We start from the raw sequence: 14686 nt of genomic DNA, 5'->3' as shown, positions 1-14686 counted from the left end.
AACCCAACACTATGCCATAGGCCACATTCTTTTCTCCAGCCAAGTCAGTTTTCCTGAGGGTCCCTCCTGTACTTCCTAGTCCCCTCAAAGCACTCAAAGACCAGTGTTCCTCTATGTGTTCACCATACTCCATTCACAAGCAATTTTTTGATGATCATTAAGACATCTGAAATGTAAGCTACAGTCCAGACAAGCTCTTCATAACCAAGAAGTTCCATGTACAGCTTCCTTATGTGGATGATTAACCAAGATTGCTGAGTTTCATGTAATGACAGAGATATACCCCTGAAAAAAAAAGTGCATTATCTTTTCTATGGTCTGAATACAATTCAGTTTTAGATGCACTTCGGGGCACTTTCTATCAAAAAGGAGACCTGCAGTCAAAGTTTTAATAGAGTATTACTGTCTTAGTGTATCTGTGTTGTAAATTTATTTTATTAAAGCAGAACAACCAGTGTAATAAAATAATGCCAAAAGAAAGTAATGTGGACAGCTCTTTCATACTTGCTTTAACAGGCTCATCTGGAGGCAGCTGAAATTCAGCTAGATGGATGAGTGAACAAAGCAAATCACATCCTGCTGATTCAAACTGATTTAATTACACTAAATCCAAAGGGCAAGACCAATGTCTTATTCATCATTCATCACATATCCTCAGTCTGTAGCTCAGGAGTGCTCCGCCAACTAATGTTTGTGGATTATGGAATATTTTTTAAAGATTTCAAAATTATTCTTTAAAAAGGAATATGCGTACACTGGATTCTGAAAGTGTAGATGGCTTCTAGCTATGTATTTTGGCATTGCCCACAGCACCTCTGCACATGCTAAAAATGTAGAAAACAGTAGATGGATTTACAGTTATAAAATCAAACAGGTAAGTGATTTTAGCATATCAAGAGATATTTGCTTTTAATAAAAGATTTCACTGAAAAGACTGGTCCCCAAGTAATTTCAGAACCCAATTCTAGTTTTAAAGGTTAGATTTACAGCTAATTTTTAAGAACTCATTTATTTCATGGCAAAGTTAAGGGCAAATGAGTAATCAAAATGCAGGGAAGGGGCTTCCCTGGTGGCACAGTGGTTGAGAGTCCGCCTGCTGATGCAGGGGATACGGGTTCGTGCCCTGGTCCAGGAGGATCCCACGTGCCGCGGAGAGGCTGGGCCCATGAGCCATGGCCGCTGAGCCTGAGCGTCCGGAGCCTGTGCTCCGCAACGGGAGAGGCCACAACAATGAGAGGCCCGCGTACCGCAAAAAAAAAAAAAAAAATGCAGGGAAGAAGTATGAAAGTAGGAGCTCCTATGATCATTTCCATGAGGTACTACTTCATTTAATTCTAGTTCTACATCAAAACTTTAGAATAATAATCAAGTGACAAAAGCTGCTCTAGACCCACCAGGAAATTTAATGGTATTGTTTGTTATGATAAATGAAGCAAATTATAACAATTCCATAATGTTGAGGGGAGTGAGGCAAGGTTTTAGAGCTCCATGTGTTTATATGTAATAAATCATTCCTTTGAAAAGATAATTGTAGCACCACTAGAAAGGAGGGGAAAAAAACCCCAATTATTTGAAAGCTCCTCAAATTAACTTGTGAACAGTTGGTTCTTTGTTACAGAGTGACCATTATGAAAAGTTGTTTCAGGACATTAATTCACTTAGTTGAAGGAAATAATGTAATTCTAGTTATTAATCACTTTAATTTTAAATGTGCTTTGTAAACTGAGAAGACATTAAACTCCAAGAACAATGTGGAATGCACAAGTAATTAGATGGCTAATGGGCTTTTTTGGAAAAACTTCAGCATAAAATCAAAAGGCTTCAAGGCTCTAGGAAAATCCAAGTGTATATATGTAATGTGAGAAAGCTCTACCCAATTTTAGTGACCAATAATATCACCAAGGGAGTGAAATTAAGCCCTTCTCTCAAAAGCAATTTCAATAGATTCATGTTATGTTATGAGTCAATCTTCTCTGTAGTGTAATTTAGCTGTGCCTTCTTGAGGCACCATGAAATAGAATTTTCTGTGATACTTCATTCCAGAATTCATGCCAAAAAGTACAACACTGTTTTGCAAATATCTTCCTGAGACCAACATAAGCCAGGATTTGGTGTTACTGAACATCAGTGCAACTGACTGAGGTGGAACCATTTGATATGCTCAGTATGAACAAAACTTGCTAAAGGTCCCTCCATACCAGCCAAACCAGAAGAGGAAAAGACAAAAAACCTCAAGGAATTATTTAAAGGATTCTCCATTTTATTTTGCTAAATGAGATGACAAATGATTACTTGCAAATTTTCACTTCCACTTCTACAGTGTTTTTTTTTTTTTTTTTTTTTTTGTGGTACGCAGGCCTCTCACTGCTGTGGCCTCTCCTATTGCGGAGCACAGGCTCCAGACGCGCAGGCTCAGCGGCCATGGCTCACGGGCCCAGCCGCTCCGCGGCACGTGGGATCCTCCCGGACTGGGGCACGAACCCGCGTCCCCTGCATCGGCAGGTGGACTCTCAACCACTGCGCCACCAGGGCAGCCCTACAGTGGTATTTTTATGAATATGAACTGTTAGAACCTTGAACCAGCCAGTAGAAGGAATATGTTAGATAACCATCCTTTCTTATTAAACAAAACCAAATTAACATTAATTGCTTTGACTTCTACTCGTTCTCAAAACAGATGGCGTATCGTATCTACATTAGTAATACTTCACAGATATATACAAAATTGGTAAAGGAGGTCAAGCTGCAGACAGAAACAGAGGTGGCTTGGGAGTTTAATCCTAGCTGGGCTACTTAATTATCTGTGTGACCTTGGGTACTCTCAGTCTCTCTGTTTCTAACTGGGATTCTTAAGGTCCAAATCTCACCCCACCCCGAGAAAATAAGTATATTCTTCATCATTTGACATTCAGAGGAATTAGGAGCATCTGACATTTCTGGAGAGTATCTAACAATTAGTCATGTAGGATTAGGATGGTGAAGGATAAATAAGGATCCTCCTTTTTCTACAGCTTAATGAAGCAACCAGATATGCCTGATCAAGGGGACACTTCAGGAAACTACATGTCTAAAAATTGTGCGACAGACCAAAAAGTAATTTCCCTCTTCTCAGGCACAACCTCTGTCCTTGGTGACAGAGTAATACTGGCATCAGAGTACTGGAATGAACCTACAGAGTTATTTAACGTTATGCACTGCATAGGATAGAAAGTCCCTGTAGCATCCCAAGCCAATAGTTATTAAGGATCTGTTGGATCACCTCTAAGTGCTGGAAGCTCAGTACTTCCAAAGGTGTTTCATTACAGTGATGGGGAACTCTAACCCACAGAGAAGGTTTGCTTGTAGTTGTTGTAAATATGCCTCCTTGTAACTCCATTCTATTGACTTTGGCCTTTGAAGCAACTCATAAAAGTCTTGTTTTGTAGGAAAGTTGATCAAACATTTATTTAAAACCATGTTTGTAAGGCAGCCATTATACTTCTCTTCAGTCTCAACTCCTCTAGGCTAAACAACCTCATGTTTAACATCAGGCCCTTCACAAGCCTGGCTGACCTTATTAGCCAAAAGATAATGAACACCAAATACCCAAACCCCAATTTCAGTCTGATTGGCAGAGTACAAGGTCATTACTTCCAATGCCCTGCTCATTCTGCTTCTACTAACACATCCTCATAATGGGCTAGGGCTTTTCATATATATTTTTATCCAAATCTGTGAAACAACTTGGTTTATACTGTAGAATACACATTTAGCCATCTATTCATTCTTCCATCCATTTAATTCAACCTTCCATCCATATAATATGAACTTTTAATAATATCTTAAATTCTACTGATTCTTACATAATGTTAATTAATCCATTACTCCCATGTACCTAGCAGTACTACAGGTTTGCAGATGTTTCTCAAAAAGCACCTTGGGTACCCTCTCCTTTGCCAACATTCTTTCATCTAGGATGAGGGCTTATAATATTTGAAGGCAAAACTTTTTAAAGACATGGTATGTCTATGTGCATTTCAAGAAAAAGATTCTTTTTAAGTCAGTAAAAGCTCTACAAATCATAAAAGTTAAACAGACACAGTATTATAGAGACAATTTACTTGAGAAAATTCTCAGGTAATTAAGATATTCCTTTGACGTGAACCATTTTAATAGGGATTAATCTATATATTGTTAACATTACCTAAATCTACTCAGCCCTATAAACACATAATGGCCAAGGAGAGAGAGCCTGAAACCACAAGTCCAAGGACATGTGCTGTGTTTTGATATGGATTTTCGTTCAATAAGACTCTTGGAGTCTCTTTCAACATTTATTCCAAAGTACACATAAGTTACTACCACTACTACCACCTTCATCCTAGATGCGTACTGGGAAATTAGCAGCATTAACTGGGCATCTCCCAAAGTAACTGAAACGAACTTGTTATCATATATGGATACTATACTAGGCACTGGTAAACGTGAGTTACAACTTCAGCTCTATTTAGCCACAGGAAAGTCATTTAACCAGTCTGGGCTTGAATATCCTCACTTGTAAAGTATAGACACTGAACTGGATGATTTCTGAAGGTCCCTCTGCTGTAGTTTCCATATACATTGAACAAAAGCACTCAGGGCTGTCAACAAACACATGAAAGGATGCTCAACATCACTAATCATTAGAGAAATGTAAATCAAAACTACAATGAGGTATCACCTCACACCAGTCAGAATGGCCATCATCAAAAAATCTACAAACAATTAATGCTGGAGAGGGTGTGGAGAAAAGGAAACCGTCTTGCACTCTTGGGGGGAATGTAAATGGATACAGCCACTATGGAGAACAGTATGGAGTTTCCTTAAAAAACTAAAAATAGAACTACCATATGACCCAGCAATCCCACTACTGGGCATATACACTGAGAAAACCATAATTCAAAAAAAGTCATGTGCCACATGGGCTTCCCTGGTGGCGCAGTGCTTAAGAATCCGCCTGCCAGTGCAGGGAACATGGGTTCAATCCCTGGTCCGGGAAGATCCCACATGCCGCGGAGCAACTAAGCCTGTGCACCACATCTACTGAGCCTGCACTCTAGAGCCCGCAAGCCACAACTACTGAGCCTGAGTGCCACAACTACTGAAGCCCGTGTACCTAGAGCCCATGTTCCACAACAAGAGAAGCCGCCGCAATGAGAAGCCTGTGCACCGCAACTAAGAACAGCCCCCACTCGTTGCAAATAGAGAAACCCGCGTGCAGCAACAAAGACCCAATGCAGCCAAAAAATAAATAAATAAATTTCTTTTAAAAAAAACAAAAAGAGTCATATACCACAATGTTCACTGCAGCTCTATTTAGAATAGCCAGGACATAGAAGCAACCTAAGTGTCCAGCAACAGATGAATGGATAAAGAAATGTGGCACATATATACAATGGAAAATTACTCAGCCATAAAAAGAAATGAAATTCAGTTATTTGTAATCAGGTGGATGGACCTAGAGCCTGTCATACAGAGTGAAGTAAGTCAGAAAGAGAAAAACAAATACCGTATGTTAACACATATATATGGAATCTAAAAAAAACCAAAATGGTTCTGAAGAACCTAGGGGCAGTACAGGAATAAAGATGCAGACGTAGAGAATGGACTTGAGGACACGGGGAGGGGGAAGGGTAAGCTGGGATGAAGTGAGAGAGTGGCATGAACATATATACACTACCAAATGTAAAACAGATAGCTAGTGGGAAGCAGCCACATAACACAGGGAGATCAGCTCGGTGCTTTGTGACCACCTAGAGGGGTGGGATAGGGAGGGTGGGAGGGAGACACAAGAGGGAGGAGATATGGGGACATACGTATATGTAGAGCTGATTCACTTTGTTATAAAGCAGAAACTAATACACCATTGTAAAGCAATTATACTCCAATAAAGACGTTAAAAAAAAAAGCACTCAGGGCATTTCACATTTAACTATATAGTTTTACCCTATTGACTAAGAAATGTGTGTTTGCTCTGATATTTAATACCTGAATACTTCAAGGTAGCCAGAAATAGTCTGATGAAAGAAAAAAGGGGACTCTGCTGCCCAATCATATGTCAGTAAAGAAGTAGTACTTCTAGGTCCATGTATGTGCTCACATGCACACACACCCACATGTGGACAGGAGGTGACTAGCGTGGAGCCCACAGAGGGCTCCATAATGTAATCCCATCTCTCGTGGATTTCATCACAAATTGACAGAAGGGGGGAAAGTTCCATAAAGTTTAAATGGTAGTGAAGTAATTCTAGCAACCACACACTAAACTTCAATTTCCTAAACAGTGAGCAAGAGATGGTGCTCTGTGTAACCTTCACATGCTGGGCTAATGAACAAAGCATGGCAAAACAACTCAGGTTTCTCAAAAGCCAAACAATTGTTGAGCTCATACACCAATGAAGTCAGTTAATCTTACCTTGACAAAAGGTGTTGTTAACCCGTTTATAACCTTGTAGACATTCCATCATTTGATTATATCCATGATAAGCTGTAAAGAAGAAACAGTTATGTTACATGCTTAATTTAAATTCTTACAACCCTAAACTACTATATGTGATAACCAAAGCCATATAAAGCATCAGTGATCTTATTTCTAAGATACCAACCCAAGGTATATGCATTTCTTTCACATTTTCCTTGTTTTTCAGTATACCTCATATTTTGCAACAGACATAAATCTCAATTAGTTGTCAATCTTGATTATGTTAGTTCAAAGAATCGTAAGACTGTTCTATATTTTCTTCCAATTAGTGATTATTTATTACCAAAAAAAAAAAGAATCAATTCCTCCCCAATGATTAACTACAGGCAGTTGAATTTTCTTATAAATTCAGAAAGGGTGACTATACATCCTGGTCTGCCTCGGACAACCCTTGGTGATACCTTTGCTCCAGCAAAGTTCATCAATAGCACTCCATTTCACTTTTAAAAGTGTCCCAGTTTAGACAATAAATTATATGTTCGCCTTATTTACAGGCTCACATATTCCAGTGATGAACTGATTCTTTATACCATGAAGCTGGGAAGAATAGAAGGTGAGGAGAAGAAGCTGGGAGAGGTGAAGGGCTGCTCTGAGCAGTTGTATGGTTCATCAACCCAGAAAACTCATCAAAAATACAAATGTCACGGTCACCAATTTATCAACAAAATCTTAGTCACTGAAATTCTGACATCCTAACGTGATACCCGAGAACCTTTCTGGCATAAGTTCTGGGACCAAGCTGACCTAGGTTCAAATCTTGGCTCTGCCACCTTGGAAGACAAGCTTCCTGGGTTTCAAATGGAATTCTGTACAGTGGGAGTATTGCCATCTGTTGAGGTCAGGGTTGTTGTGGAGTTTAGAGATAATTTATGCAAAATGCTTACTGCAATGCCTGACAAAAATAAGCCCAGATATCACTGTTTCCTGCAATAAGGTGTTATTTTATTAAGATAATGAGTAACAGAAGACGGGCTGTCATCAAAATAGGATGAATGGTCAAACCACTTTGAAGACCTGAACAAGGAGTAAAAAAAAGAAAGTTGCAAGTAAAATGGAAATTTTCTTTTGAAAAATAAAATTATTTTGCCCCTAACACATGCTCTTTATTCTCACCACTAGTGAACGGCGTGAGTATTTACTAGTGGCATTCATCTCCTCTATTACTTCCTTTCTTTGCCGTATTTCTCCTGCCGGAAAATGGTTAAAGTGAGGAATCTGGGAATAGTGGGTTAAAAGAAAAAAGAGGTTGGTACAGGGGGAGTTGCCCATTCAGGCTCTTGGCCACATGTCCAGTCTTATCCCATATAACAAGGACACCCTGTAGTAGGTTACCTACAGAGACTGTGCTATCTCTGTCTGTGAATTGTTCAAAGGCAAAAGAGAGATCATATCTTGTTTAAAAATTAACAGTCATCTACCTCAAGGCAGAAAGGGCTGGACCAAACGATCTTAAATTCTTCTTCCGTTTAGAATTTGATGCTAATTTTCTTCTAAAAAATGTTTAAAGGACAAGCGACTTGTTCATACCAAGTACATTTTTAATAGAGTACAGACTCTCTAATGAAATTATTTGCAGATTTAAAATTACGTTTTCACAATAAGAACTGATCAACAATGAAAGGTCCTTCTGTATGTGGCTAAACCAAAACTTCAAAACATTAAATAAAAGCCACCTGAAAACTGAATTTTGAACTACTTCGAGTGAAAAAAAAAAAAAAAAAAAGGCACGGAACACAGAACCCTAGCGTCTAAAGCCAAGGAAAGTCTGCTCTTTTCCAAAACGAGTATGATTTAGATTAGTACCAACCAAGGCAAGTTTGTTAAATGACACAGGAAGAATGTGACCCTGAGTGTGTTTCTTGGGAGTGAGTCACATCGTAGGACGGCACAAAAGGAGTAAATGTCAAGATGTTAATAGTTCACTTCATTCCTAATCTGCGTTGCTCTTCGTGAAACAGAATCAATGTCTTCAATTTATACATTAGGCGAGCCCATATATGACCTTATTTTCATCAGCATTTAGTTAAAAGTGATAGCTACTTTGTACTTTCATGTTCTACTTAAATTATCATATTAAGATATAAAACCATATAAAGCAGTGAATTTATCCCCAGATGATAAAATTCTAGATAGAACATGATAGAAAGTCGGGAGTTAGGGATTAAAAAACAAAGCAAAACAGAAAAACACAACAGTATGATTCCCTTTACTCTTAACTTCTGTCCTTGTCTTGCAACGCTGGGGTTTGGAAATAAGAGGAAAGAGAAAAAGCTAAAAAAGCAAAAGATACACAGAGAAGGGGAGAAATGGAAAAGAAAAATAAGAGATAAAATGGAAAAAGTATTAGTGAACATAAATGTAGTCCCAAAACCAAGCTGTAAGAATTGGACTTCTCTTTGTTCAGCCCTTAGACTTAGCAGTGGGAAACATACCACCCTTCACAATATTCCTGAAGACAAACTTACCCAAAAATGAAGGGAAGACATTTTTAAAAAGGCAATGCTTCTTCAACATTTTAAATATAGACTCGTTTCATGATCCATAAGACTCCACAGCAAATGACAGAGCTGGAGTCAAACTCAGGTCTACCTAACTCTAAACTCCATGCTCTTGAAATCATACCAAACGTCCCCTAGATGTCCCTTCAGTCAGGTTGCCACAATAATTTTAGGCAGATAGGTCTTACAGTGAGGCAGGACCATCACACTCAACCCACTTGCTGGAAATTCACGTTGGTAATCATTACTGAAACTCAGAGAAAGTCCACTGGGGACAATGTCTCGGTACTGAATGTCTTTATTTATGTGTTCCCCCCCACCATATGAAGAATTCATTAATTATCAGAAACTTTAGTAGGTGTTTCCAAAAATTATTCCTCTAAAGGAAGATAGGAGCAATTATCAAGAAAATAAGTGAAATTAATGTAGACATCAAAAGATTTAGAGAACACGTAAGTCTGAAAGACAAGGAAGAGAGACAATTTATTTAAAACAAATTATGATGGTGATGGAAGAACAGTATGTAAGACAGACCTATGGAGCAGTGATTCTAAAATGGCAGATTCTAGATTGAACAGGTTTAAAAGGCAGTTGAGAATATCAATCAAATCAACAGACATTTAAAGAAGGGTAAATAAAACTTATCCAATTGAAGCCAATGAGAAATTCCTTGCAGCATAAACTATTAAAAAAAACTATAAAAATCTTCAATAACACAAAGCAAAAGATGATGAAGAGAAAAACATCACTTGCTTTCTTGGCAAAAACACGACGAATAAGAGGAAAAGAGCTCAACTTAAAACAAGTTACCTCTGGCTTTCTGAAAAGTATTAGAAAAATTGTGAAAAAAGTAATAGAAAGATGTACATCTGGATTTATTCACTTCAACAGGTTCTGAACAACAAATTTTATAGACTAAATGCATATGGGTGTCAGTAGAGATTCATGTCACGAAAATGTGATAGTTTAACAGTAGCAACTAAGAGGAAAAGGAGAAAAGCACTGTGTCCTAGTGATTGTAAGTTTCTCTTTCACAAATCAGCAATCATTGGTTTCTGCATTTTAGCTTTTCCTTTCAGTGAAATTTGAAAACCTATAGTGTAATAAAAACTACAAGAGAAGTCGTGGATATTAATAAAAATTTCATTTAAGGCATGTAATTTAAGAAATAGCAACTGCTCTGACTTTTTATAGGGTTTGGAACATTTAATCATCATTTTAAAAGAGATCTTATTTTTCTTTCACCTCAGAAAATAGAGCCTACTTATAGCACATCCCCTTTCTAAAGACTTTTTTTTTTTAAATAAGTAATCCAGCTGGACAAGGCAACTGATAACTGTGTTTATTAAAAAACAGAATCCATGTGAAAGCTTTCTCAGACTTGCAAGGTTTCTGAAAATGCAAATGCTCACACTACGTTCTATAATTCAATGCGATTTCTTTGAAGTCTAATGTTGTCTCACCATTAAAACCGTAATCATAAGGAAACAGATACGTTACATTAACTTGCAAAGGAATGATGAAACGTCACTTACATGGCTTCTTGGGGCATTTCTGGCATTTATGAAAGCCCCAGGAGGTACCCACGGTTCCACAGCAGTCCTCCTGCTTTGAAAGGCCAGGAAGCGCTTTGCCACACTGCAATGATGAGGTGTGAAATACAAAGGTTAATTGAACGCGGGATGCCCAGCTCCAGAGCACTGCTGTGCTTCACAGCCACATTATAAAACAGTTCCCTTGTTATTGACACAGAACAGGGTGGGGGGTGGGGGCGCAGGGAGACCTCTAAAACCTCAGAACAAAACACCAGCACACAATCAATACCACACTTAAGTACACATGCATATTTCCAAGAGCTCCTTGGCATTTTTTGGGTCTTCAGAAAACCTGTCACTGTTCAGAGCACTTGATAAAACTTAACTTTCCAATGCCATTTTTTCCTTAGTAAGAACCTCAAAACTTAAAAGATAAACTTTTTATAGATAACCAATAAGAACCTACTGTATAGTACAGGGAACTCTATTCAATACTCTAATGATCTATATGGAAACAGAATCTAAAAAAGAGTGGATGTGTGTATATGTATAACTGACTCACTTGCTGTACAGCAGAAACTAACACAACATTATACATCAACTATACTCTGATTAAAAAATTAATTAAAAAATTTTTTAAATTAATAAAAGATAAACTTTTTAAATTTGAGTTTTAATTGTCTGTTGAAATCTCTGCCGTGGACACTCAGGGAACAGAGCTGTAAGGGTGAGGCATGTACAGAGACCTTGAGAATGTGGCACAGATCCCACCTAAAGAGGCCACTGGTCCTCCTGTAACACCAAGGCCTGGGCAGGGACAGGATATGATCACGGGCTGAGCCAGATGAGCTCTGGACAAGACAAAGGCTCCAGGCATCCAAGCAGCCTGACCCAGGGAAGTCAGCCAAGCTAGGAAGGTGCTGGCAGGTTTAAGTCAGGCCAGCAGGCAGAAGAGCCAGGCGTAGAGGCCACCTGAGCAACCCGAGTTGACAGATGTGAAGATCCATCTCATCTTTTGGTCAATCAAGGTCAGAAGAGGCTGAGAGGCAGGATCCTAAAGTTAGACCAACTCAGTGGGGCTGGGAAGGCTCTAGGACAACAGATTCTGCTCTGTGTACGGATTTGGAGGCCAGCTGTGCAGGAAGGGCCACCTGACTCCTCAGCCCTATTGTGCAGGCTAAGCCCACGCCCCAGATCTAAGGGGTCCCTCTGCCTTCCTCTGCCTCAGTCTCTGTAAGATTCTCCAAATGGTTTCCAGAGTCATCCTTCCAAAGACAAGTCTGATCACACCACTCTGATTGAAAACCTTCAGCGACTCTCCACTGTCTGAAGACTGCAACCTCCCTAGCATGATACATGGGACCTTCCTGTTCTCACCTTAGACAATCCTTCTCTCTGTCCCCTTCCACCTCTCTACATCCATTCTTCAGGCACACCAAAGGACTCCTTATCTTCTGTACAAACTGTCTTTCCAAAAGCCGTTTCTCCTCTCTGGAACGCCCTTCCTTCTTCTTTTGCCTGGAGAAACTTTCTTTATCCCTTAATCCCCAGCCCTGCAGAACCCTCACCACGAAGCCTCCCGTCTCCTCAATTTCAGCAAGTTCCTCCAACCATCCTCTCTACTCCAGGGCACTTTCTACACAATTCCACTGCTTCCACTATGCATTTTAATTAAACACAGATGTATCTTATTTATATCCCAATACACAGTACACATTGCAAATAAACGCTCAATAAATGTGGAAGGAAGAAAGGAGCAAACAACTTGAGGAACCAGGAAACCAACAAACTAGTTGCCATCCATTCAAGCAAGCAGTGGTTCTGGGAAAAACCATGGAAATTAGCAAACTCGCCCAGGCTAGCAAGCAGAGCTCAGGGACTAAAAGCTGGGGCAGGTGGTGACTCGAAGAAAGGCAGCAGTGAGTAGACACCAGTCACCTGGCAGGCCTCCAGGGACAGCGCTGCTTTCCCACCAGGTCCACCCATGCAGCATTCCCAATGAGGCTCTAAGTAACTATATGTCCCAATTGTAAAACAAAACCAGAGAAGGCTCAGCTCAGCTCAGCTAATGAAGTTTCGGTTACATCATAGCTTTGAATTCCTTAGGTTTTTGTGGTTTTTAATGATTTCAACAGGATGTTGTACGCTCTCCAAAAATAGCGTATGATAAGCAGGAGGAGGGGAGGGGGGAAAGGGGAAGGGAGTGTGAACACTTGTACAAAATGGAGAACCTGAGGGAAGAAGAGCACACACTGGCTGGATTGAGGTAGTTCCCAGACTCCTTTAGCTTAACCACAGAAGGCTTAAATCTGAAATATGAAGCACGGAAGAAAGAACAGTGCTCCAGGCATAAGACTGGAAACAAAATGATTATGTTAAGAACACAGAGGTCTCTACTGTTGCAGTCCACTGCCAAAGTTTGCTTATGGTTTATTTCCAGTTTTATCAGTCAGATTTACATAAGACACCAGTGCAAATCACATGTAGTCCATTCTTGACACAGACGCTCTAGGTTCTTCCCTTCATCAAGCAAAACTCTCAACACTTGCCGATTTTAAATGCTCTAAATTTTAGTAGCAGTTAAAATCCGATTTTCACCTTGGATTCCTAGAATGTTTTATTTGGGAGGGCAAAAATAAATCATGTTTCCCGACCAGGCCTCAAAACAGGTACAAGGTTTTCATTACAGGATTCAGGCCGCTTTATCCCAGGCTTTGTTTTGCGGGTCCACCGCCAAGAGCAGCAGCACAAGCCATCCAAATCGATTAAATAAATGGCAGCGTAGATAGTACCATGACACTGTGTGTTCTTCTCAAAACTGGGTCTGCACAGTATGAGGAGAGACTGCAAGGGATGAAACCAGGCTTGTAACAAGGCACAAGGTTTCATGTATGCCCCTTTAGTTATTTAACGATGCAGAGACTTCAACGTGTAGCTAGAAACTCCACTTGAGACATCTTTGTGGCCAGATGAGGGCTCTCACCCAAGAGACTACTCAGCACCACTATGTCTTACCTGCATGTAGGAAGCATCTAGAGTAAAAGAAGGTAAACGAAGAATCTCCCCTCCACACCAAAACGCCACACTGGACACAACACATTGAATAGGATGTTAGAATCCAGGATGACCTTCACTCAGAATGGAAGATTCTACTTCTCCATGAGACATTATCACATGGACACAGGCTGACTCTACTGAATCACATTTTTATTCTCAGATTAAAGTGATTTTTACAACTTAAAAATACAAACGAGAGAGGGTAGACAGCAGAAGAAGAACTACAATCCTGCAGCCTGTGAAAAAAACCCACATTCACGGAAAGATAGACAAGATGAAAAGGCAGAGGGCTATGTACCAGATGAAGGAACAAGATAAAACCCCAGAAAAACAACTAAATGAAGTGGAGATAGGCAACCTTCCAGAAAAAGAATTCAGAATAATGATAGTGAAGATGATCCAGGACCTCAGAAAAAGAATGGAGGCAAAGATGGAGAAGATGCAAGAAATGTTTAACAAAGACCTAGAAGAATTAAAGAACAAACAAACAGAGATGAACAATACAATAACTGAAATGAAAAATACACTAGAAGGAATCAATAGCAAAATAACTGAGGCAGAAGAACGGATAGGTGACCTGGAAGACAGAATGGTGGCATTCACTGCTGCAGAACAGAATAAAGAAAAAAGAATGAAAAGAAATGAAGACAGCCTAAGAGACCTCTGGGACAACATTAAATGCAACAACATTCACATTATAGGGGTCCCAAAAGGAGAGGAGAGAGAAAAAGGACCTGAGAAAATACCTGCAGAGATTATAGTGGAAAACTTCCCTAACATGGGAAAGGAAATAGCCACCCAAGTCCGGAAGCGCAGCGAGTCCCATACAGGATAAACCCAAGGAAAAACACACCGAGACACATAGTAATCAAATTGGCAAAAATTAAAGGCAAAGAAAAATTATTGAAAGCAGCAAGGGAAAAACAACAAATGGCATACAAGGGAACTCCCATAAGATTAACAACTGATTTCTCAGCAGAAACTCTACAAGCCAGAAGGGAGTGGCATGATATACTTAAAGCGATGAAAGGGAAGAACCTACAACCAAGATTACTCTACCCAGCAAGGATCTCATTCAGATTCAATGGAGAAATCAA

General features: G+C 39.6%; 1 protein-coding gene across 7 annotated transcripts in view; it reads right to left on the bottom strand.

Annotated features, from left to right (window-relative positions):
- The window catches only part of LTBP1 (latent transforming growth factor beta binding protein 1), a 429217-nt gene that overhangs the window by 172783 nt on the left and 241748 nt on the right, over positions 1–14686 (bottom strand). For all 7 annotated transcript variants that reach the window (XM_082641886.1, XM_082641887.1, XM_082641888.1 and 4 more), the window contains 2 exons: positions 10533–10635; positions 6434–6505 (listed from right to left, as the gene is read on the bottom strand). In XM_082641886.1, coding sequence (XP_082498012.1) covers positions 6434–6505; positions 10533–10635 — 175 coding nt within the window. The remainder of the gene's footprint in view (positions 1–6433; positions 6506–10532; positions 10636–14686) is intronic.

The sequence above is a fragment of the Mesoplodon mirus genome, assembly GCF_964341445.2.
Source record: "Mesoplodon mirus genome assembly, chromosome: 14".
Taxonomy (NCBI): Eukaryota; Metazoa; Chordata; class Mammalia; order Artiodactyla; family Ziphiidae; genus Mesoplodon; species Mesoplodon mirus.
The sequence above is the reverse complement of the archived record's forward strand: the minus strand, read 5'-3'. Positions and strand labels throughout refer to the sequence as shown.